Consider the following 24,636-nt stretch of genomic DNA (forward strand, 5'->3'; position numbering starts at 1 on the left):
GAAAAAGCAAGGCACAAAGCCAGGAAGTTTTACAGAAGTCACTGGATTTCACATCACCAGCAAACTTATTTGGTTTTTCTGATCTAAATCCTGTTGTTCTGCCACTTTGAAAATGCAGACTCTAATTAACTCACATGCTTATATACTCTGGCACCTGAAGGATACTTGCTTTTGTAAATGACATTTATAAAGCAAGAGCTATTTAATACCTGCTTAACATATATCCATAACCTTCAGAATGTCTCCTATGAGTCAACACAGCCTGACTTGAAATGACATCTTTCTCCTTTCTGTTCTGTAAGGCTTTCTGCAGTGTACAGCCACTACCCCAAAGCACAGCAGAAAGCAGCCTAAGCCATTGCTCATATTAACTCGTTCAACACTGTGTAGTTTTATTCTGGAAGAGGAGCACTTGCATAGAGAGGATTACATCTAATCCCATCTCTGGGAAACAGGCTCTTTTCAGTTTAGTCTTCATGTTTTCTAGTGATCTCCCATACGTAGCCATTTACTCCACAGGTAGATCCTGCATTTAAAACTCTTCGTCGGTATTTCTGCAGGAAGCCTGTGGGATGGTGGCTTAGTCTACCTTCAGCAGAACTCAGATTTCTGTCTGTACCAAAGATACAGGTAATGGCAGAGCCATCCCATTACTCATCCACAAAAATTTACATCTTCTTCCCATTCCCATCACAGATATGTCTCCCACTGAGTTGGATGAATCCCAGGCCCCAATGTTAGTAATTAAGGTCCTTGACAGTCTCTAGGTCTCCAGATGAGTGCCTTACCCACTCTTTGAATGATGCAGATTGAGCAGGATAGTCTAAGGACCACACCACAGGACATTATCACAGCAGACCGTGGGATCCAGTTAGAGAGGGATGTTTGTCCAATTCACAACTTACGAGTGTTTATCCCCACTCCTGCAGCCATAACAAAACATCTCAGACTGCATGGGTGCAACATTTTGGGCAGACAAGCACCTGAGTATAGATGCCATCATGGGTACTACTTAGGACACATCACCTCCATGCCATGCTTTCTCCAGGACTGTTTCCAGGACAGCTACACAGGCAGCCTCCAAGCAAGGCAGCTGGAGCAGTGTGATAGTTTACTGCCTCTGCTGGTCCCTTCCACTCCGCCACAGATCACAGTCTCAGGAGGAGTCATGAAAGGCAGCTCAGTTTACCCAGCTGTGGCAGTGCTTTCACGTGTGCAGCATGGGGCCAAAGTTCAGCCCTGGGAAGCTACTCCAGTGCCAGCAAACCCAAAGCAACCCACCCTGATATCATCCCCTTGTGCAACCTGGCTGACAGGGAGGCTGTCCCTGTTGCCTCACAGACTGGCTGACATTCAAGAGGGAGCATTTGATCCAGCAGCCAGGAAAAATGCATGATGGTACCAAGTTTATGTCTGTACATGCAATGGGAGACTCTCCAAAGTTTTGGGAACCAGTCTTGCTTTCTTTTCATGTCACACAGGACTTGAGAGCTAAGAAGAGAGGCCTCAGCTGAAAGTCAGTGGAAATGGTCATTTTCATCTGGGAAGATTTCCAGCTCCAATGGCTTCGGGCAGCTCTCAGAGCAGCCCTTGTGGCTGTGCAGATCCACCACTTTCAAGGCATCCTTCCTGTTCTTCGAAATGCTACATTATAGAGCTTTCTGTCATTAAAGCATCTAACTCACCAAGAATGTGACTGTGGGATTCTGTCTTGATCTTAGCAAAGGGAAAAAGGATTCTTAAAATACCGTAACTCTTCATGGTAATACAGTGAACACAAGTGTTCCTCTTTCAAGATGTACTCCACTGAGTCGACTCATTCTTGAAAATTTAAACAAGCTAAGTGGGTTAAAGATGTCTGAAGCCAAATTCATATCCCCTGTAAACAGATATAACACTACCTAGTTTAATGGAAAGGAGTCTAACTGCCAGCAATAAATATGGATTAGGTCACCAGGACACAGCCTATGAAAACAAAATGTTGGACCACAATCATAAAAGCACAGGCAAGATATCTGTGGTCTGTCAAAAATCTCCCTCAATCCTATATGTTAATTTGTTGGAAGCAATGAAGACTGCTCACAGTACTTGCAACAGTTCACTGAGATACAGCAAAGGACCACCCTCAGTATCTTACACACTTAGCATGCCCACCCTGGAACCACCAGCATTCATTAGGGAAGATGCTCCATGGCACCCCAACAGCTGAAGTCACAAGGACTGCTAAGCCAAGAACATTTGGAAAGCCTGAGGTCAAAATCTGCATTCCCAACTTTAATGCTGACACATGATAGATGCTAACAGATCCTGTTTTGTTACCCTCATCCAATTTTCTTTTCCATCAAGAGCATGCCACTATAGAAAGCAGAGGAAGGAGCTCTGCTTGTTCACCCCACAATAAAAAGCTGTGGTAGCTCTTCCAGTTACGATTTCTCTCTAATCTCTGGATTGCCCACTTTATCAACCTGGTGTATTTTTTTCTAAATGTAGAACTTCTCTTAATTTTCTCCTAACATCTTTTCCAATTATTCCATTTATAGTAATGACCATTTCAAAATATGTGAATTGTCATAATTGTTTTACACATCAGATGCTACATTACATTTAGCCAATACACATAAATTTAGAAACTATTTTACACTGAAGCCAACTGCCGTTTTATTGTGGACTTTATTTAGTATTTTTCCACTCAGTGACTGGGAAGTGGCTTTTAAAAGAGAGGGCCCTTTTATACCAGTATACAATGGGGCTGTGGAAAGGTACAAGCAAGCACCCTTCTTTGGTTATTATTGCTGCATTCCAGGAACCAAGGTCCATGTGATTTTATCAGAGGATGGCAGTGGGACTACCCTGATGCACTGCTTTTTCTGTCCAGCCTGAGACAGCTCAAGGCCAGGCCTGTGCTGCCCAGCTCCACCAGACCAACACCAAAACATGTGCCAGCTGTTTCCCACAGTGCAGGGTATTCTACAGAAACATTCAGGGCTTTCCCAGCCACCTGTGCTGCTGATTTGACTGCTCCTAAAGGGGAAAAAGATATATAGAAAATGAAAGAGGATTGGGAAAAGGGTGATAGAAAGTAAAAAGCAAATAGGCATCTGAAAAAAGAAGACAATGCATTATGGGGGAGAAGAAGGAAGAAGGATCAGGAGAAATAACTACGGTCTAGTTTGCTCCCTGAGTCTCTGCATTTGGTAAGAGAGGGAGTAGTTTTACAATACAACTTCTTTCAGCTGCCCACTTCCTGATGACTCAGACACCTTACATAGCAGGCATCTGTGGTCAGATAAATGGCATCACCAGAGCCTGCAAGGTGCTCCTAGGACCTGACTGAGTGAACAGTAATATAAACTGTCTGTAATCACTAAATAATAGAATCTCAGACATTAAACAACATCCCGAGTAAACATCCCGAGCAGGACCAAAAGACATCATATATGTAAAGATCTGGGAAGCACGTCCACTGTAACTACCATCTTTATGCAGGGGCACCATTACACAAGGACCACCTTTCACAAACATCAGGGGACTGGTTTTCAGAATCTCTCTTTCAGCAAAACATTTTCCTTTATTTCCTAACAAGTGTGAGCATCCTGGGTACAACAGCCTTGAGACAGTCAGGCTCCAAGTGTTCCAATAGGAATAGCTGGTGTTGATCTTATCTTTCAAACAAAAATTTGAAATTTGTCCATGATCTAAGCACTAATATAGGAGAGGAGATCTTGGAAAAAGCTGGAAAGCTTATCTGAATTTCTTAAAAACTAAAATATGCATTTCATTCATGGTATTAAAAGATACTGAACAGGGACACTGAGTATTCCTTTCACTGCTATAACATTACTTTCCTTCATGGTCTTTGGTTGTTTGGAGCCATTCTCTCTCCAATGGAACAGAAGCAAAACTCCCCACTGGGTCACAGAGATGGTGGCAATGTAGCTGCACAGATCTGGCTCTCATAGTCCAAGCAATAATTTACCTAAACTTTTAAAAAATAGCGAGTTTTGTCTGCTTGGGGTACTAGTCTTAAACTAAATCCCAAATTAGGGGCAAGACAAGAGTTTTTCATTGCGTCCATGGGCAGTGCCTCGCCCAGAAGGAACCTTGCCTAGCATAAGACTCCCAAGCAAGATTTAAAAATAAAGTATTTACAGAGCTCTAAAACAACAAATAATGGCGTAACAAAATAATCCGATCATCTGTGTACATTGCCATTGCAAGAGGCAATGTCACTTCCAGACAGTTGTTGTGTGACCAAAAACAGTATTTTCTTTATCAGGCATGTGATCAAAAAAGGATATTTAAGCACATAGGAGCAGTCAGGTCAGAACAAAGGTTGAATTAGGCAGTGTCTTGTTTCAGACAGTGCCAACAGCAGTATTTTATGAAAAACTATAATGGGGAAATGCCCTCACAAAACAATAAAAGGCAACATTATGCATCCTGAAATACTTCTACCTGCTAAACAACCTGTTTCATCGTGAGTCTGAAATGAATGCTGCACACTCTCATCAGCAATTCCACTTAGCACATCCTCACAGCTTCTGCTTTTACCTAGGAAAAGCAGTGAAATCACCCACGGGTTTGGCTGGGTTTGGGCCGGACGCCCACGTGCATGGAAGACGCCATGCACACATGGAATAGGATGGATCCTTGTCCACAGCTGGGACCGGGGCTGAGGTGCAACAGGGTCCAGGGCAGCCAGCAGCCCCTGAGCTACTGTGCCAGCAGAGCAAAAGTCTTTGTGAAAGTCGAGGTAGACGAGCATCTAGACATCCACGTGGTGGACAAAACAGCTAGGAGTTTCTGCTTGGCTGTCAAGCCAAGGCAAATGAGGAAACAAGAAGGAATTGAAATGTAACGTGTCTACATCATTTCCTGCTAATAACTAAGGTTTCTTTTGCTTGTGACCTGCAAAGACATGGAAAAGGAGTTGGATAGCCAGCTCCTCCAGGGAGAACAAAGAGGAAGAAAAGCCACAGCTTTCAGCTGCCTGGAGATGATCTATGTTGGCAACAACAAAATTCCCATTAATGTTTACAGAGGACCTGAATTCAGAAGACTCACATCAGGGGACCTAGAGGGTAAATGCCCAATTAAAGCTAAAAGGAAAATTACATAATGAAAAAGACAGACTTTGTAAACATTTGTTAATAAATCCATTATCTGAATGGCACAGTGCAGCAACTTTGGCATCCCACTTTTGTTTATACTTAGGGGATTTTACTGCTATTTTAAGTAGCTCTTAATGGCTCTAAATAAATTAAAAAAAAAAAAAAGAAAACTGAAACCCAGGAAATTTTGTTAGTCAAAAGATAAGACTCCTCTTTTTTTCAAAAATTAACTTGGCCCATTGTTTCTTCCCCTTAAAACATTAATTGGTACGCCCTGGGATTGCTCTTTCCAGGTATATTTATACTACTGATGGCTCAAGATATATAGAGCAGACATTTGGCCTTAACACTCTTGGCTGACCTTAAGTTTTATGTCCGGGGTAACTGAGGCCATCAGATATCAAAATCAACACATTCAATCTGACGAGCTCACCACCTGGATGACGTCCAATTCATTTTTACTCAGTTTGTAGACTTCATATACTGAAACTAATTACCAACAAATTTTAAAAATTCTGTTTAAAAGTTACCATCACATGTTGAATAATCTGAAGTTTTATTGGACTATTTGAAGGACAGTTCCTTTCATAAATTTGCAATTAAAAATGGTCTGGACTTTAGCAGTTTAATTCCATGATACCAACACTGAACTGTCTTGCCTCTAATATTACAGCAGCTCTTCTCAGTCCTCGGTTACCACAGTCAAGGAGACAAACTTTGCCCCACATCCTTGGCAAGAATAAAGTATTCTTCACTGCTAGTATAAGTGTAAAACTGCATAGTAATAGTGTAAGACCATTATGTTTTCTGTACTGTTTTACTGTAGTTATATACAGGTCTTACCACTTCAGGATCACCTTTGTGGCATGGCAGAAAACCAACTCTGAATATCCCCAGAAAGGAATTGTTCCCTATTTTGCAGCAGAGGAACTCAGGCACAAAGAGAATTTTTCAGAGGTGACACAGGTCCTTGATTTCCATTGAAATGATGGGACTCAGTCACCTGACTGATGCCCAACTTCTAAACAGTGGCTATGGCTGCCTTCAGTTTGAAGTCAGGCTCCCCACATACTTAGAGATATCATTCCCCTGCATGCCATACATTGCATAAACCACGGCCTGTGCTCTGCAAGGTCCCAACTCCCCTGACATGAGGTAAACCACTGACTTGCATCTCCCCCTCTTCTTCCCCACTCTGAATACCAGCTCTTCCCATAGGAGGTCAAGGACTGCTCAGGAGATGCAAGCTCTGCCCATCATTTCATGCCATGTCTACTCTGTGGGACCTGGGCCCCTTCTCTAGGCAAACTGAGGTCATGTTGCTCTTGGAGTCCTTCCACCTTGTTCCTAGTATGTAAATAAAATTCACAGCAAAAAAAGTTTGTGTTCTCACAAAAGTCAACAAGATTCGCAATTGACAGTTTGCAACAGAGCACATAGTACCAAGGCACACCGTGAAGGGCAGTATCAGGTACCATTGCTACTTTGGCTCTGAAAGCAATCACAATATTTGCAAATCTTACACACAAACTGATACAATTTTCTCCTTCTATTAGCCTGGGTCTAGCCCCACCCTTCTGTTTCCTGTTCTGTTGGCAGCTTGCAAAGCATTAACCCAGGTGTCCCTGCAGAGCTCCCCACAAGGCTGCACCAGCCTTCCCCAGCAAACCCAGGAAGTCCCAGGAAATGCAATGCTGTGATGCACACAGGAACAGCACAGCTTGTAGTAGCAGAAGTCTGGGACACTTGAGCCAGTGATGGGGCAGCACAGTAGAAGACAAAACCCTAACACTCCAACACAGAGCACAGCTCAAGTGGCCTGACAAAACTGTTGGCAAGAAAAAATTTACTGGGTAGCACTACACAGGAAATGTGGTTACACAAACATATAGGTTTATATAGCCTAAGCCAGTGAAAAATTTTATATTTCAGACAATCCTAATTTACAGTTAAAAATAATGTTTTAATCTCTGCTCTTTTCCATTAAAATAAAAAGCACATAAATTCTTAACAAAGCTTTCCAAAAAGTGTTTTGGAATGTCCACCTTCCTGAATGTCATATTTATTTCTGAAAATGATGGTAAAGTTCCTAAAGTACTCCTTGCTCCACTCCTAAAAGTTTAGTATTCCCAGAAGTATGTGGTGCTTCACAAAGTGGAAGAGGAGTCTTCACTCTCAAGAGGTTTAAAATCATGGAAGCAACATGATGACAAATGTGTTCATACTCTAGGGACAGAGTAAACAATAAGTCAATGCCTTCGTTTCAGTGGTAAGCTGAATCAAGAAGACACTGATGTATTTATCTTCAGGATGACATTTTGATGTCCACCATTTTTTTTTGAATTTTTTTCCTAAGCCCACACAGACAGAAAACACCTGAACTCTGAAAGGACATTTGCTGTTATTCCTCATAGACTCCATCCTTCTATTTTCAAAGAGCCAAAACCCTGTGATAGTCCAAAATATCAGTCTTTGGCTCAGAAAGGCCTGTAGGATGAAAGAAAGGCAAAGAAGTGGGATCCTCTAATCTCTGCCATACACTGGTGGCCCTGTCAGCTTTATGGCCAGTTTGCAGAAGAGAGCTGGAAAAATTCCCTCTGGAGAATGACATGTGGAGGATGTGGAGGTAGGCTAAATTTTTGGGCCAACTGAATTCTGCTCAAGTAAAACAGTCTGGTGGAAAGAACCAATTCACATCTTCCTTTGAGTCCTTGCTGCAGCACAAAGGAAAGTACAGGGTGACTGCAGCGTCCCTCTCTACATCCTTCACTTGGCATCTAGCAAGAGCTCTGGGCGGGGGGGGGGAGGGGGGGGGAGAAGTAATTTACATCAGTTTTTGGCTACTATGCACATATGCCTGGAGAGATACGCTCACGGCCTCTCACTCTTGATTTCTGCATGAGGTAAGAGCAGCTTAAGTAGATGAGGAGAGCTTGTTCTGCATTTAGGAAACAAACCTGTCTAGGATGATGGTGCTTGTGTGAATTATTAAAAGGCAAGTACACTTACAAATCCAAATTAGCTGACCCTCTGCCCTTCCACATTTATCTCTAGTTTTGACTTAAAAGAAAATCACACCAAAGGATAAATTTCTCCCAGCACTGACTCCATTTTCTGCCTCTGCCACATAAAAGTTTTCATAACAAAAGATTAAAAATAAACTTGAAAATAACTTGCTGCACAGATGTTTTCTTTCAAATACATAAACATTTATCTTCATCTAAGGTCCACTAAGTTGATTTCAGAATCGAGTTTGAGTTGTTGAATCCCCTTAAAACCAAAAAATTCCCAGCAGTCCTTATGCAGTCTTTCTCTCTACTGAATCATTACTTCAGTTAATGATAACAAAACCACTCAGTTTCTGCAGCAGAGCCCAACAGCATCTTTAGGGAATAACCAGTTTCACTTTCATCCTGCTTGTCCTCCTCCCAGTACTACCTGCGAGCATGCTGTCAGCTGCCAAGGGTTAAACCTTGGCTTTTTAGGAAGCAAAATAGGAGGGGAATGAGAGAGGACCGAGGACAGTCTGCTCAGGGCAGCAGCTGGCAGGAGGACATGAGGCTGGGGCAGGGACGTCCGGAGCACTGCAGCAGCCGGCGAAGCAGCAGAGGAAAAGTTTCTCTGATTTTAGGCAAGCCCTGGTGTGATGTCAGCTCTCCCAGATAATCTCGGTGCAGTCAGCACAGGCCTCCTGCCTCCCTATTGACGAGCCCCTTGTCAGCAGACATCTGAAGATAATTATTATTGGCCAGACAATTATAACAGGAACGACTGTCACTTCGTGCTGATGCTCAAACCTGGTACTCTGCAGCACAATGGAGAGGGACTTGGCAGTCACCACTCCATCCAGGCATTTCTGTCACTTTGCCTTTCCTGAGCACCAGCCAGTTTTTGCTGCCTCACTGGCTGCAGCTGGGAATAGGGATCTCAGTGCTACAACACTTTTTGCTGCATGTCTGACAGAACCGTCGATTTTCTCCAAAAATATTAATATACTTACCCATAAGAAATAAAGGACTAGAGCTGCATTAACTCTCATGCAGCAGTTTAAAGGAAAAAAAATCCTCTGGAGACTATCTACTTCATACCACTTCCCTCTTTGAAGAAGTTTGGGAGGAGGTGCTGAGAGAGTTTGATTAATCATTTTAAGCAATCATTTTAATACATTTGACTTAATCCTGAACTCACACTCACAGGTACTGAAATCACACCTCTCATGGTTTGAGCACAACATGACAGTATCTTAAAATGATACTGTATTTTATATTCAAAGCTACTTGATGGCACTATACTTAACAGCTTTCCCACAAAATAAAGTGTAAGGAGTTTCGTGACAGTAAATAGACCTGCTGTTCTTTCTTTAACCTGAAATCCTGCCATTGTTAGTTTAGGGAAGGCAACTAACTGGAAGCTCTTACCATCAGAGACCAGGAGGCTGCAGGTCCACCTTTGCAGCCTCCAACCTTGCTCTGCCACTCCTGCATCCCTGCATGAGAACCAGGCAGTCTGGGGGCTATGCCATAAACGTGTACATAAATATAAAGCCAGGCATTCAGGAAGGCATGAAACCCATCAGCTCGTAAGTATGAGGCAACAGACTATTTATTTCTCCTCAAAAACAGCACCCTCTTTACAGCACTGCTAATCCAGGCCTAAGCTTTAAAGAGATCTCAGTGCCATGCATGTTGCAGCATGGGGTCCTCCATGTAGTGAAGCAGGAACATCTGGAATGAAGCAAGGTGGACCTCATTCACTGCCATTAGACCAATATGCCCTCAGATGGGATTTTTGGGGGCAAATGGCAGTAAGGAAACAAGCCTTAGGATGGGGAAGAAAAGACTGGGTGCCAGCTGCTGATGAGGGCAGAGGACACGCACTTGCCCCAGGGAGTGATGGAGCATGGAGCAGGTTCAAGGGACCTAGGCAAAGAGGGGCAAGCCTTGGCTGAACAGAATCAGACCTTGCACCACGATCCTTCCTGACCAACCATACCAGTACCTAAGGGTGTATGCCACTACCCCTAGGCTTTGCATTCAAGCTTTTCCAGCTTTAGGCTTACAGAGTTTTAATTAAAAGGGCTTGACAGTGCTTTAACCAGCTCAAAACTCAGAGGATATGTAAAAGGATTCACATCCATCCTCAAACTAGGCTACAGCTTCATATGCAACCTAGTCACACATCTCAAAATCCAAAAGTCCAGGTCAACTCCTTATAGCAATTTCTCGCGCCCTAACACCCTACAGCCTTTTTTGTGTGTGTGTATGTTGCAAGGTAACAAGACATAGTTCTGAGATGAGGTAAAAAAGCAAATGCCACACCTATAGAATTTGTTTATCTTCATGTTAGACATTGTAATAGTATTGCACCCTAATTAAATAACAATTACAGTAAAAAATCCTGCCACAGTCTTTCCTTAAGCAAGTCCCTCTAGTCTGTTTTCCTGGTCAAAGAGCAAAGGAACACGTTTATCCCTACATACTACTACTTGTCCCTACATACTACTACTTGATGACCTCATCTTGGATGACTCTTATGTTAAGGATGTGTACATTAAGGCTACACCTATAAAGTGCAGGAGCCATGTGCTGCCATTGAGTCATCCTCACAGGAAGTAAAAAAAGCTGATCTATTTCACCAGTTCAGCTCCCTGCAAAACTCAAATGCTTGAACAGGACCTGTTTCATTAAGCAAAAGAATTTCTTCAAGATAAAAATGCACAATTTAACCTGAAACTTGGAAGAGCCTTCAGCAGCGTTTTCAGGAAAAGCCTGCCACAGTAGAGACCTCAGAGGCCACAGCTCCATTTCATTTCCAAAAACATTCCCAGGACACAGGAAGATCGTTCTCCTTCACTTTCACGAGAATCAAAGATACTAATTCATCAGTTCCCTGAGAGAAGGTGAAACTAGACCAAAAAGCATGTGGACATGTATGATCATATCTCTTTAGCTGTACAGCAGCAGCGTAACACCAATGGTCTCCTCCTCTGAACCTGGAAAGTGGGAGCCCAGCATTACAGAATCCCAGCTGGCGACCTCTGCAGCACATGAAACTGCCAGAGAGATTTTAATAACACTGCTTAGTATTTATGTAGTACCTGACATCTTCAAGGCACTTGGCAAACATTACCTAAGTCATTAAAGCACCTCATAAGGGCATTTCAGCATTATTATTTCCCACTCCCCTGGTCTATCTTTGCTGGGGAAACTGAGGCCTAGGAGAGGTTATGTAATGTTCCCAAGGTCACATCATGAAGCACAGGAGGGTCAAGGAGAAGATGCAGGAATGCTAGTTGCTAGTTCTTTAAAATTAACTGTATCGCTCCTGGGTTATTTGACTGTTACACTCATGTATCACCCCCTCCATCCTCTTTCACCAGCACATCCTATTCTGTTGCATTCCCCTGAGGAATGGTTTTTCCCCCCTCAGGGACCCCTAGAGTCTGTAACCACGTAGTTTAACCCTTCCTCTCCTTTCTGACCCTATTGGCTGTGTCCCAATTATCCCTCCCTGGGAGAAGCTTAGATAAGACCCTCTTCTTCCGCATTCGTCCTCTTTCCCCTCTGGTAACCACCTGGAATAAACGTCTTGAACTACAGCTGGGGGTCAGAGCCTCTTTTGGATCCTTTGTCCTGTCCATGAAATATTCTTCCAAAGCCCTCTAAGGTCTGAGCTAACATTGGAACATTGGAGGGGCTACAGGGGGATTTATTTCACTATTCTGATGCCAATTTTCTACTGGAACATGGACTGAATGGGAAGCATCCAAGACTCCCAGCCCAAGAATATCTATGTGGTCTCCTTTCTCCTGAAACGAGTGACACCACGCACCCTTCAAGAGGTGATAAGCTCACCTGCAGAACAGAGGGAGACATACATGCACTTAAATGGTCATTTTAATTATACTGCCCTTAAAATTCCCCACACAAGTCACTAAAGGATTCTAGCAAATCCCTGACTGAGATCCACCTAGGATCCTGGACCATTCTGCCCTACAAATATAGACACCAAAGCCTGAGCCCAGAGGCAGTCCTATCCTACCACTGTCACATGAGGATGGCATGGGGAAGGTCCTCCCTCAGCAGGACCCTGCTAAAAAGGGCAGACAGTCCTGCCACGGGAGGGCATGCAGGCAATATGAAAGTTGGGGGCTAGCTGGGGAGAGAAACCACAGGAGCAGCAGAAAGGGCAAGACTGGACACTAGGAGAGGGTGGTCAGGGACAGTGCATCAGCAAGGCACAGGTGAGCGGGGGCAGACTGTGAACACAAGGCCCGTGCAGGTGGACAAAGCCAGGACAAGGAGTGAGGCAAGGTGGGCAAGTATCATCGACAGAGGGATCCTGGCCCCGATGATAGCTCAGAGAGCCCCACGGAGGGGGTAAGGCCAGCTGGGGGGCTCTCTCCATCCTCGTCGCCCTGCTGCCGGCCAGGGCCCAGAGATGTCCCCGGGGCATTGCCTGGCAAAGAGCAGCCTCCTGGCACAGCCACTCCCGTTCGGCCAGGCTGTGAGCGTGCGTGTGTTCCTTTGCGGGGCCGTCATGCTCCGGCTCGCCGCCACCCGGGAAGCCCCGACGGGTCGCTGCGCAGCCCCGGTCCCGCCGCGGCTCAGTGCGCCCCGGCTTTCCGGCTGCACGCACACGCCGGAAAAGTTAATAACCGCATGGCTGCAAATGAAGTTTAATACGAGCTGGGGGAGGGGAGGGGCAGGCAGAGGGGTTCCGCGGGGAGCGCGGGCAAACGCGCAACTTGTTTGAACGAGGCTGCAGCGCGGGTAACTGTAGGGTCGGGCAAGGATGGAGGTAAGGGAGGCCGAGGGCAGAGCCGGGGCACGTGTGCAGCTCTGCGCCGCCGGACCAGCCAGAGGGCCGGGGCGCGGCCGGAGGGGGAGGCGGTGGGGCTCGAGCCCCGCAGCGCACCGCACCGAGACGGCGGCGGGCTGCGCCGGCCTTGTGTAACCCGGCGGGGTGGACCCCGCCCGGGTGCGCAGGTAGCGCCGGCGGCAGTGTCCATGCGCCCGTGCACGGCGGCGCAGAACCGAGCCGAGCCGCGCCGCGCCGGCCGGGCGCAACCCGCGCACCCGGATGGGCTCAGTGCCTCCCCGATCAGGGCGGGCGGCGGCACTCACCAGTTTTCCTGCATCCACTGGATGGCCGCATGCTCGTTGAACTGCTTCTCGAATTCGTATTCCTGCAAAGTCAACACTGACATGTTCATTGGCCCGGTGGCTGTGGAGCCGCTCCCCGCGCCGAGATGCTGCCTGCCGCCGCCTCGGGAGCCGGGCCCCTGCGCGCCCGCCGCCGGAGAGCGCCCGCGGCCGGAGAGCCCCCGCCTCTGGCCTGGCCCGCCCCGCCTCAGCGATACCCCGGGTATGGCATAGCTCCGCTCCCCTCCGCGCCTCTCCTCCCGGGCCCGCCGGTCTCCTCCTCTTCTGCGGCCGCCGCGCAGCGCCCGGGGGCGGCGCGGTCTTAGTGCCCGCCCGCCGCCGCCGCCCGGGACACCCGCCCCCTGCCGCCCCTCGCGCTGCCCTGGTGGTCATCGGTGGACCGCGCCGAGGCTGCGCTCCTGGCAAGGAGGAACACCCCCAACCCCCTCTCTCCCCGCCCCCCACCAGGCTGTCAAAAATAGCAACAAAAAATAGGAAGCCCCCACCCCTGTGCTGAAACCATGCCGCAGCGCTCTGCGTGCCCTCGCCGGCCAGCCGAGAACTAAAGAAGCACAAGCTCAGATTTAGCCAGAAGGGCAGACGCATACATTCCCCCAGAAGCCTGCACACTCCCCGACACGTCCTCTTTTGGATTTAGATCCCAGTGCACCTGCTGCGGGTGCCTCCGTCCCGCGGGAACAGGCTCTCTGCCCTCCTGCCCAGCTGGGTCCAGCTTGCTGCGGGGACAGGGGCTGCAGCTGGGTGACCCCATGCGGGGGGCACCGTCCTGCAGCCAGGCTGTCCCGAGCTCCCTGCAGTGCACAGACACGCTTTTGGATGTTACAGTATGCATGGGGCTGGTGGAGCATGGGGCAGAGACTCTAAGTCTAACCATCACCTGCTGAGCTGCTCTCGCAGTTGGGTCACACGGTGTTTATGTAGCCTTAATTTTCCTTCCCGTCTCATCTGCCACTTGCTGATGTTTCCAGCTGAGCTCTTCCAACTCCAGCAGCATCCTAGATGTGCGCTGCAGTATGAACCGAGCTAAAAGAGTGGTCCCAGCCCCCCAGTGAACTTGCAGTCTTAAGGCAGGAGGAAAACAGTGCCAAGGAAGCCAGCCTAAGTGAGCAGCTCCAGCAAGATCAGCACACTCTTGATTCTCCTGGACTTCAGTTCTCATTGACATGAAAGTCTTTAGTATCATTAAACTCAAGCACTGAGAAAGTGAAAAAAGAGAGCCCTCAAGTGTTGAGACATCAACAGCTAACCAGTCTGATGATCCTGCTTGCATTTGGACTACCATGCTCTCCAGAGTAATGTTTTTCAGCACATTAGCCCAGAGGTCTGAAGACCTGCTCCCTTACAGTGGCAGCTACCTAAAGTTGGTGTCAGAGCTGGTGGAGTGCACAGGATGAAGCTGAAGGTTATGAAGTGTTGTGACAAGGGCTCCTTTAGGGTTAGGATGGACTTTAGGGTTAGGATGGCCTTGGGGCTTCAGATGAGGTTAACTATTGCCCCCGCAGGGTTTCTGTCTCCCTGGGAGCTCAGGTGCCAACCAGACTCGCAAAGCATCTGTGAGGCATTCAGCCTTCATTGTAGAGTACAAGACATTAGGTAGAGGTTAAGTCACAGCAACACTTGAAAATGTACTGTAACAGTCTCAGAAAATACATTAACAGCCTGGAAATACTTAAACTCTACTGAGATTCATGCAAGTGTCAAAAACTCACTGGGGACTTTCCCAAGTTTTCTATAGCTCTCAGGACTTTGCATAGGTTAAACAATCTGCAGGGAATCTTACTTCCTTTCCTGTCCTGCTCTACCTGAAAATTTCCCCTAGCTCTTTACTATCTACAAGTTAATCCTGAAGCTTGGGGTCACTTGCAAAATCTGCGTGAACAATGGAAGAGCATATAAAACCTTCTTGGCCTTCAGGAGTTTGTAAGACCTGCTTCTATTTGATTATACTGATCGCAGTCAAGAACAGTAAATAAAAACATATAGTCTATTTTAAAGGAAAATAACAAGTAACCATTTTTGAAGTAATTTAATTAGTTCTCACACAAAAGCACAAACTTGAAGTGAAAGTTGGAAATGCCTCTCAGGAGAAAGGGTGCGGGGAGAATGATGTGGTCTCAAGAGACAGGGAATACAACGTTAGTCCCTCTATGCTTGTTCATGTGCATACCTCTGTATTGTTGTGGTTTTTTATGGGGTCCTCATCTCGTTCAGTAAGTGGATAGTTACTGAGCATTACTTTTTTATTCCCTTTATTTAGCATGTCTCCTAAGGCTGTACAGAAGGCATAGCAGGTAAATAATACATTTTCTACCAGATATGTTTATGCGGCTTCTGTTTACCCAAGACCCTTTGGTTGAATAATGCAAGCAGCTTCATTCAGGATTTACAGATAAGTCTCTAATCAGGTTGTGTTGCTGGGAATCAGCCAGAGTCAAGACAGCACTCAATATGAGTTAAAAATCTTGCTCGTTTATTCAGCTATTTGATGTACACTTATACTGTGCTAAGCATATCATGCACCTAACTCTGAACATCATTGGTTAAACCACAGTCTTCACACGTCCTTGCAGTAAATATAATTGGTTCATAAGCTCTGTCCACGAGGCTAAATGCTGCAAATCTTCCCCAATTTATGGTCAATGCATACTGTCTGGCATCCTGTTACAGCTATTGCTCCAAACTTTACTTCCTCCTTATCCCATCTAAGGAATGGTTCAAGGACATTTCAGCTTCTACTCATCCCTTAGGCTAAGAGTCTCAGGGTTGCTGTTCCCTGAGATTCTCCTCAGGGTTGCTGTTCCTCGAGGTAATAAGGTTTTCGGGACTGTCCTTCTCAAGGTTGCTGTTCACTGAGACTTTCCTCGAGGTTGCTGTTCCCCAAGGTAATAAGGCTTTCTCTCAGGGTTGCTGTTCCCTGAGACTGTCCTCAGGGTTGCTGTTCCCCAAGGTAATAAGGCTTTCAAGCTTCTCTTGCCCAAAAGGTCTCATGCCGGAGCCAGAGAAGACAAGCTGAGTCCGCTAGTGCATGTTTCCAAGGTTGTCTATTCTTCTTTATCTCTCAGTTCTTTCTCAGCTCTGCCAGGCCTCCCTGGCAGGGTACATTATCTTAGTTCTTTCTCAGCTCTGCAAGGCATCCCCAGCAGAGCAGGACACGAGGCGGACTGGGGGCGGATCAGAGGGTCCCGGACCTTATGTACGGTCCCCTTGACCCTACCACCATCCAAAACGTACTTTTTATTTACAAAATTTTGCCAATACCTACTACCCATGTTAACATGTCATTTCTACTCTAAATCAATCCTTGTAATACAACTCAGCAGAAAATGGGGGAAAAGAACAAGAACAAGGAGGACAGGACCACTCCCCAATTCCTCCATCTTGCCTCTTCAAACCCATATACTAAAAATCCTAGATTCTACATTTACACTCTGTGATAAACTAACTACGACTTCTATAAATTCTCTCAGCTTGTGATTCTTCATACAATGTGGGCATTCACTCCCATGGACAGGGATCAGAGGCAGTGTCCTCCTGGGCTCTGTGTGAGGCTGGCTGACCCCCTTCTACAGATCCCAGACCCCCTGTCTGGTCTCCAAACCCTCCAGGGTGTCCAGAGGGATGTTCTAGACTCCGACATAAGAGCACGATTGTGCACATGTCCCTGCTTTTCCAGCCATGCATCCACAATTCCCCCGTTTTCTTTTTGCACAATCCATGCCTGCTCTGTTACCTTAGCAAACACTCTAGGCACACATGATAACAATCAGCTAAACAAACACACTCCTAAGATGATTGCTAATAACACAACGATTCCTGTTTTCACTAGATCTCTTATCCACCCACCAAGGCCTAGCCAATCACATAATGACTCCAATCCAAAAAGTCCCACATCGTGCTGAATCTTGTTACATGTTGCTGCAAGCTCTGTATTTTCTTATAGATGGATTCAGAATGATCCTCAAGGTCCATGCAACACATTCCATCAGTCTTCACAACCATGACCATGAGCTAATAACAGGAAGTCAATCATGGCGCGGTTCTGTAACACTGCATGCTGCACACTAGATAAATCTTTAGCTAATAAGGATAAAACATTGGTAGTAGCATTAGCCTGTTTAACAACTCAGCAAGCAAACTTTTCTAAATTGTTATAGACATTGCCAGCAGTAGCTCCAGGGAGAAACAATGCTGACAAAACAACTTGCCATTTACTCCATAACCCCCTAACTTTACCTCATCATTACAGTTTTCTCCAAGGGATATAGTGGCCGTGTGTTTAGTTCGGCTGTATTGTGTTTTAACCTTCGGGTGACTGACATTAGGATGATGGTGTGGCATTGCCATGCTTATTTGTCCAAATGTGCATGGCCCACAAACAGGTGCTGTAGGTATCCCAGCCCAGGCGTGATTGCCACATATTAAAAATGGGCCAGCACGTAATTGCCTAGGGTAGATCGATGACGCTGGGGTTGTTTTATTCTGAGTCAGCTCCAAGCACCATAAGGATTCGTTATTCCATCCGTTTGACCCTGTAACAAAAGTAGGCCTTATACGATTGTCATCCTTTATCCCCAATGGCCACCCATATGCTGATGCATTAAAATAAAAGCATGAAGGAGCAATAAGTGTCCCAAGAATTTCAATCTCTTGAGGATCGCCCAAATGAAAGGGTAGTGTAAGGATCCATGAATTGATTCCACACATACACTTTCCAGTAATCGAGGTAAAGCTAATCGCCAATCCATTTTCATAATAGTTTACCTCACTGTTACAAAAATCTCCTATGGGGGTCTCAGTCAACAAATTTATGTTGGCGTCATTTATTGGAACACCTACCAAGCATGTCACAAATGGTGACATTGGGATGGCCAAACTGGCACAAAAGGAGGTAGTATTCAGGCTTCATGCCAGTGTTACCCAAACATTTTTTCTGGGGTCAAATAAGGCTCTCCCAGGGTCTGCTGTGACAGTACCAACCTTGTGTAGTATGGCTAGAATGGTGATTGTGATGACCATTACGGCGCCGCTGCCAGTACCGGCACATCCTTTCCCTTCTATCTTCAGGAACCTCATGTTGAATGGGGACACTCACCTCCCTACTACACTGCTGTTCCAAAATATGTGTAGCCCTAAGGGTCACTACATGTTTCAAAATTTGCTGGATGAGCCAAACGATCCAGCGTCTCCATCTGGCTCCTTCGTTTTCAAACAAACCCTCCAAACTGAAATTGTCTAGCTGCACATTTCCTAAATACTCTCTTAATGCTGCCGCAGCATTTCCAGGGTGAAAATTACCATCACAGCTAATACAACAGGCAAGCCAGAGGAGGCAACTCCTATGGATTGAAATAATTCACTGGCAGCCTCCGCACTTAATCTTTGCCCACCAATCACAACTATCATATTCACAACAAGATTGTTGCAAACAGTGTAAATACACCGTGTTAGGTCTGACATTCAGCTTGTCAATGGCATCACTTGTTGTCTTAGGCCTCCCTTCTTCCCTGTTTTTCTTTTGCCATTGACAAAACACAGCAAACACAGTGGTGGGTTGTGTCACCACAAACAAATGACGTGAAGCCCATCGAGTAGAAATGAGATGACCAAGGTGGTTAATACAGTCTTTCTGTTCTTGAGGAAGTTCTGTACGTTGATCTGAATCAGTATCTCTGAGTAGTGGCAAGAGTGGGTACAATTCATTGTTTGTAATGCCAACTGGAGTTCGAACCCACTGTAGATCACCAAGTAGCATTTGCACATCTGTGAGCGTGGAAATTTGAGTTTTAATGGTGACTTTCTGCAGAGTGATTATTGCATCAGTTATGAGCCAACTCAAATATTTTCCAAGGGCTCTTCTGTTGAATCTTCTCAGGTGGAATTTGCAACCCAGCTTTCCTTCATTCTCTTGCCCTGTTGCTTCAATGCAGCTGCCAATATTTGCATCTGGCCTTGTACAGCACCTTTCACTGCCTCGGCAATGAGTGCAGCATTTTGACTCAAGTCTTGTTTAGCCATTTTTTCCACCATTTCGTCTACTGAGGCACCATTCGGAAGCGTTGAGAGAATCATCTTTGTTTTGGCCTCATCAGTATGTAGGACAAACCAGCTGCTGTAATCACAAATGATGGCTTGGGATTCCTGGGCTCTTGAGGTCTCTGAGAAGACTTGCAATCACAGGCTGGCCTAGTTTCCCCCTCTGCCAGAAAGGTGGAGCTCATACACCAATGCTTGCCTCAGCAATGGTGGGGAATATCAATTCTGAAGCCTCCTAAGTGATGAGGAAACTCCTTCCAATGATTTCTAGCCCCAAACAGGAGTTATCAGAGTGACCCTTTAGTGATGTTCAGAAGCTATGCCTGTGCTGCTATGGATCACATTTGTACCAAACCAGCACAGGAAGGCTGCCTGCAGTTTCTCACAGGAGGAAACAAGGCTTCTCCCTGCAGTTACCATCAACTGCATATCACACATTCTCCGCCTTTTCCTCCACAATTAAACATTGTGAATAGTTTGAAAATATCTACTTAATTTGTTTTTTTCAAAGTTGCATTTTCTCACATGTATTAGACAGGCATTAGGTGGCAGTATGGGCTGGAGACTTCAGCATGGGGCAATGGGCAAGATATGCATATTCCTGATTCCATTTATGGAAAGAGTCTAAACTTTCCCATTTGCCTAAAAAATGGAAGTGTGAGTAATGGTCCCCTGACATCCTGTGAAGATTAATTAGCTAATGTCTTCACAGAGCTCTGTGCATGAAAAATGTACCCCCTGAGTACAGAAATAGTCAAGTAAAGAGTTTTTCTTTTACATCAGTTTAATGTCACACATTTTGTCCTTGATTTCTGCACTGACACATTTGATCCATAATTCAGCCCATAAATTCTCAACTATTCTATTTTTAGATTTCAGAGAGACAGATTGGAATTTTTTGCTAAATCTAACTTCCCAAACCATAGTCTGACAGGACAGATCAGAGCTATGTACACAGTAGTTAGTGAAGAGCTGACAAAGTGCTTTCATAAAGTCATCACAAAGGTGGAAAAAACCCAGTGGGTATTCTAATCCATCTCCTTGCCTCTGAAACATTTTTCTTTATGGTACAATTGTACAAGTGCTGTATCTGAAATGGCAAAAAATGTTGTTAGAAGTTTTCTAGGGAAATGCTGTCTGACAACCAAGGAACACTTGAATTTCCACATCAGTTTCAGAAGTAATTTTCTCCAAGGTTCAGCCTGTAGCTCCTGAGCAACATGCCTCAATCCAATCTACGCCACTTTTCAATATGCAAATGGGAGTTTGGCTAAAGCCTGTCCAATATCAAAATACCTCAGGTAAATTCTGATCCAAACATACTTTGACCCATGTCTGGATCATGCTTGAAATAATTTCTGTGACTCCAAAATTGCCTTGTATTATTGATATTTCAACTCACAGCATGGTATTTTTCTTGCCAAGAAAACATTAGGAGGACATCTTTACCTCATGCTGTGCTTGGGGCCTGGCAGCAGACAGGTCTAGACTCCAAGCTTGTGTTTTTTACACGTGAAATCCAGAACTAATGCCGTCTTTTAAGCTACCATATCACACTGCAGACTCATTTCACTGGCTCTGTATTTCCATCTTGCACATTTCTTGTCTTTCAGCATAGCTGCTCTGTACAATTTTCCCTTCCTTTGGATTAATTCCATTTCTTTTTTTTTTTTTTTTTTTTTTTTTTTTTTTTTTTTTTTGTATCTTCTTTTATATTTCCTCCAAGGCAGTTACTTATACTTTCACATCATCTGCAGTTCCCCTTACTCTCACATTAATGAGAACACCTGCATAAAAAGTGAGCCTAACACAAGTCCTACCTCATCCGTTTTCCTTTCAGGATTAATTTCACTCTCGTGTTTGTATAAAACCCCACTCTTGTCAGACCTCCTTTCGTGGCAGGGAGTTACTTGGCTTCTCTGCTACTCTCATTGCTGCACATCTTACACGTTATTTGCCCAACCAACCCTTTTCACTTGCAATATTGGATTCCTTTCTCATTTCAGTCTCAAACACTGGAACTTTCTTACCTCTCTCTTGCCAGCCACTGTGCCATAAGGTACCTGTTTTCTATGTACATGTGAAGAGTCTAGAACAATTTTCTCAGCATTCAAAGCATTTGGTTTCAGGTAAGACCTTGACCTCATGTTTGTACATATGGCTCTGTATGGATGATCATGCAGTTTTAACTCACTTATTGTTTGAGATACTCTGAGTAGTTTTCTTAGATTCATGTCTCCCGAGGCCAACGGGGATGTCTCTTGAGCAGAACTCCCCTGTGTTGACTCATTAAAGTGTAGCTGTAAGAAAAAAAAGAGAAAAAAACAAGAAAAAAAAATTTACAATTGCTACCATAACTTTTAATGAGAACCTTACTGTTAGATCCTGTGCCATGCTTCTGGTCCCATTTTTCTGGCTTCAAGGCTGCAGGAAGCCATTACCAAAGCTTTCCTCCCTTGTGAACTCATGGATTGCAAAATAGGCACCCTTTAACTTTTTTTTTATAAAATACACACTAGCTCCTGGGTTTTCTGCCCATAATAAGTATTTTCCAGCTTCTTAATTGTTCTCTAACTCTTCTCTGAACCCATTTCAGTTTGTCAATATCCTTCTCAAATGACAGAAATGGACACAGATTCCATTACTGCGCTCTCCAGTGCCAAACACAAATATCATCGCTCCATTGCTATTTGAGCTACCTCTGTTTATACATCCAAGTTCTGCATTAGACCCTATCCTGTCAAGGAGAAGCTTATTCGCCCCACAGATCAAATTCCCATCTTTTACAGAGATGCTGTTTTTCCCATCCTTTACAGAGATCCTGCTTTTTGGGATGCAGGAAGATCCCTTGGGGCAGATTCGTCCTCTCATTTTTATTATTATAAATTGCACCCAGACCACAAATTTGAGTAATAAACTTCAGTTTAAGACCTACACTGTTTAGCTTATTCTCAGTTTATTTAAAGAATAATATTGTTCTGTCTGGCTTTTAAGCTCAACATTGCTGTCATTGTAACCTCTTTGGTTTCTGGCAGTTAGTCACTGATCAAGAAGCAGCCATGAGCTGACCACTCTGCAAGCACATATGCTTGCTCATGGTTACCTGCTTATATGTACTGAAGACTTATCACCCATCTTATTTTTTAAGATATGCTATGGTAATTTTGTGGAAGTCTTATTTATTATCAAAATATTACATAAGATCTAATCAAACTCTTACCAGATGTCTGAGCACATTATATCCCCCAATGCTAGCCAAATTTATCCTTTTATCTAGCAATCTATTTCAAATATGAAAGCATCCATTTAAGCTCTTTAATAAATAGCAAGAAGTAATAATTATAAAGTCATTAATTCTCTCCTCTATTTTATGATTGTATCCCATTTAAAATATTTTACCCGGAATGAATGTTAGAATGAGAAATAGCAGTTGAAAGCATCTGAATCATGCCATCTTCTGATTGTAAACATTGGCATAGAGCTAAAGATGCCTCTGACTAAATAGTTATTTAAAATTCATCCTAGAAATACTGAGGTCCTCAACCAGCTCATTTAAAACCCCTGGCTGTTGACAAAGCAAAATATTCTCTTTCTCTCATTTTAATGGATATTTTAACAAAGTTTTTGTCCAATGTGTCCCAGACTTCTCTGGGAACACAGTGAGACTGTCTAACAAACTATGAGTGATGGCTCCATGTTTCAGGTAGGTGCCCTCAAGATTTCTCTCTGTTGCCACCTACCTCTGGAAGCAGTAGTATCCCAATTCTGTCACTGAAACTAATCCCTTTTGAACAGTCAAACTGGTACTTTTGCTTGTGTATCATACTTGCAAAAGCAGGTCTCACAGGTGTCATCTTAGCAAACACTCCAGGCATCTCCCAGCACCCCCTTGAGCCTGCTTATAGCACAAAGATCAGTGGGGACTCTGAGCCACCATATGCCCTTTCCAGGAGGTAACCTGCAGGGTGAAAGGCAGAGGCATCTGCTCCTTAGGGCTTTTCAGATTGATTTGAGGAGATGGGAGCTAGCTGTTGCCCTTATCCTCAGAGGACATTCCTACTTGGAGTGTTCCTAGTGGATTACCACCAGCCTGGATTTAAAATGAGGTGAAGGCTTCAAGCTGTACTCCGTAAAACATTTGTCCACATGGCTGGGGCCAAAGTCTAGCAAGGGCACTCTTTCAGGAGTTGCTTATGGCCCAGCTGTCCTCAAAGCTAAGGGTGTGTGGAGCCCCGCCAGCAGCACACTTAGGCAGAGCTCGTAAAACACCTCTTAGAAATTCAGCCTCAGGGAAGACATTTCCCCACCTGAACTGCTCCATTTAGTCCATGTTTTCTGGTGGGAAGCCAAGGATGAAAGAGAGATATAGACTTCTAAGTTTATATCTCCAGTTAAGAAAAAAAAAAAGGGTTCAGATCCTGTTTCATAGATGACCTGGCCTCTAGCTTTATTCAGCAACTTCTATGTCAAGAAAATATTCAGTAAGCAGGAGAAGGGAAGAAGAGGGTTAAAATCTTAAAGCTGTTCTGCTACACAAAAGATGTGGGTGAATAAATTATATAAAAATAATCCACCTAAAAATAAGTAGAAAAAGAATGCTAATCCTATTTACATTTGGTGATTCTCACTATATGTTTTATTTATGAAACTGTAATCCTAGAACAGTAAATACTGCTATTCTTTGTCCTCCCATGAAGATAATGTGGTAGAAAGAAAGGCATGTAGCATGCAGAAAAAGCACATTAAAGGAAGAAATTGATCATGTAATTAAAAGAGGATTTTTTTGTGGAGCTTAAGAATGTTTTAAAACATTCTCTCTGATTTCTAAGTGATTGCTTTCACAAAACATATAGTACAATAAAAATGGCGGGAAAAAAACCCCAAACCTTTCAATTATTTGGCATTTCACAAACACCCTTTGTCAACTAAAAAACCTATGGTTTCAGCTGAGTCTTGTTAATAGGCACAACTTCAGCTACTGCAACTGAGAGCAGGGTTGTATATGCCTGTGCAAATGGGCTCCACACAAACTCCTAATTTGCTCCTCACTTATTCTTTCTGCACTAGTTCCCAAGAACTATTTAGCAGTCCTGGTTGCTCAGCAATTGCCTGTGGTTTCCACACTGAGGTAAACACTGTCATATGGGGCCTGAATCTTTGCTCTTAATGTGCTAATTGAAACTTGGCTTTGGGAAGGAAACAAAATGAGGAGAACTGTGGTGGGCCAGAAACCATAGGTGAATTTTCCTGGCTGGCCAAAAAGGTGAATTTTTCTGGCTGAATGAGGTATGTCCTGATTTTGTGCCAAAACAGGGCTCCAAGTTGAG

General features: G+C 44.6%; 1 protein-coding gene across 3 annotated transcripts in view; it reads right to left on the reverse strand.

The window, feature by feature from the left end:
• LOC134565191 (very long chain fatty acid elongase 6) overlaps positions 1-13,643 on the reverse strand; it is a 104,251-nt gene extending 90,608 nt beyond the window's left edge. Inside the window, exons 1-2 of one of the 3 annotated variants that reach the window (XM_063424668.1) lie at positions 13,474-13,643; positions 13,238-13,299 (exon numbers count right to left, since the gene is read on the reverse strand). In XM_063424668.1, coding sequence (XP_063280738.1) covers positions 13,238-13,251 — 14 coding nt within the window. In that variant the 5' untranslated portion in view covers positions 13,252-13,299; positions 13,474-13,643. Of the gene's footprint in view, positions 1-13,237 lie in introns of all 3 variants that reach the window. The other 2 variants (XM_063424669.1, XM_063424667.1) reach the window with 2 other exon arrangements.
• Positions 13,644-24,636: the final 10,993 nt, after the last annotated feature.

Source organism: Prinia subflava (assembly GCF_021018805.1).
Source record: "Prinia subflava isolate CZ2003 ecotype Zambia chromosome W unlocalized genomic scaffold, Cam_Psub_1.2 scaffold_37_NEW, whole genome shotgun sequence".
NCBI lineage: Eukaryota > Metazoa > Chordata > Aves > Passeriformes > Cisticolidae > Prinia > Prinia subflava.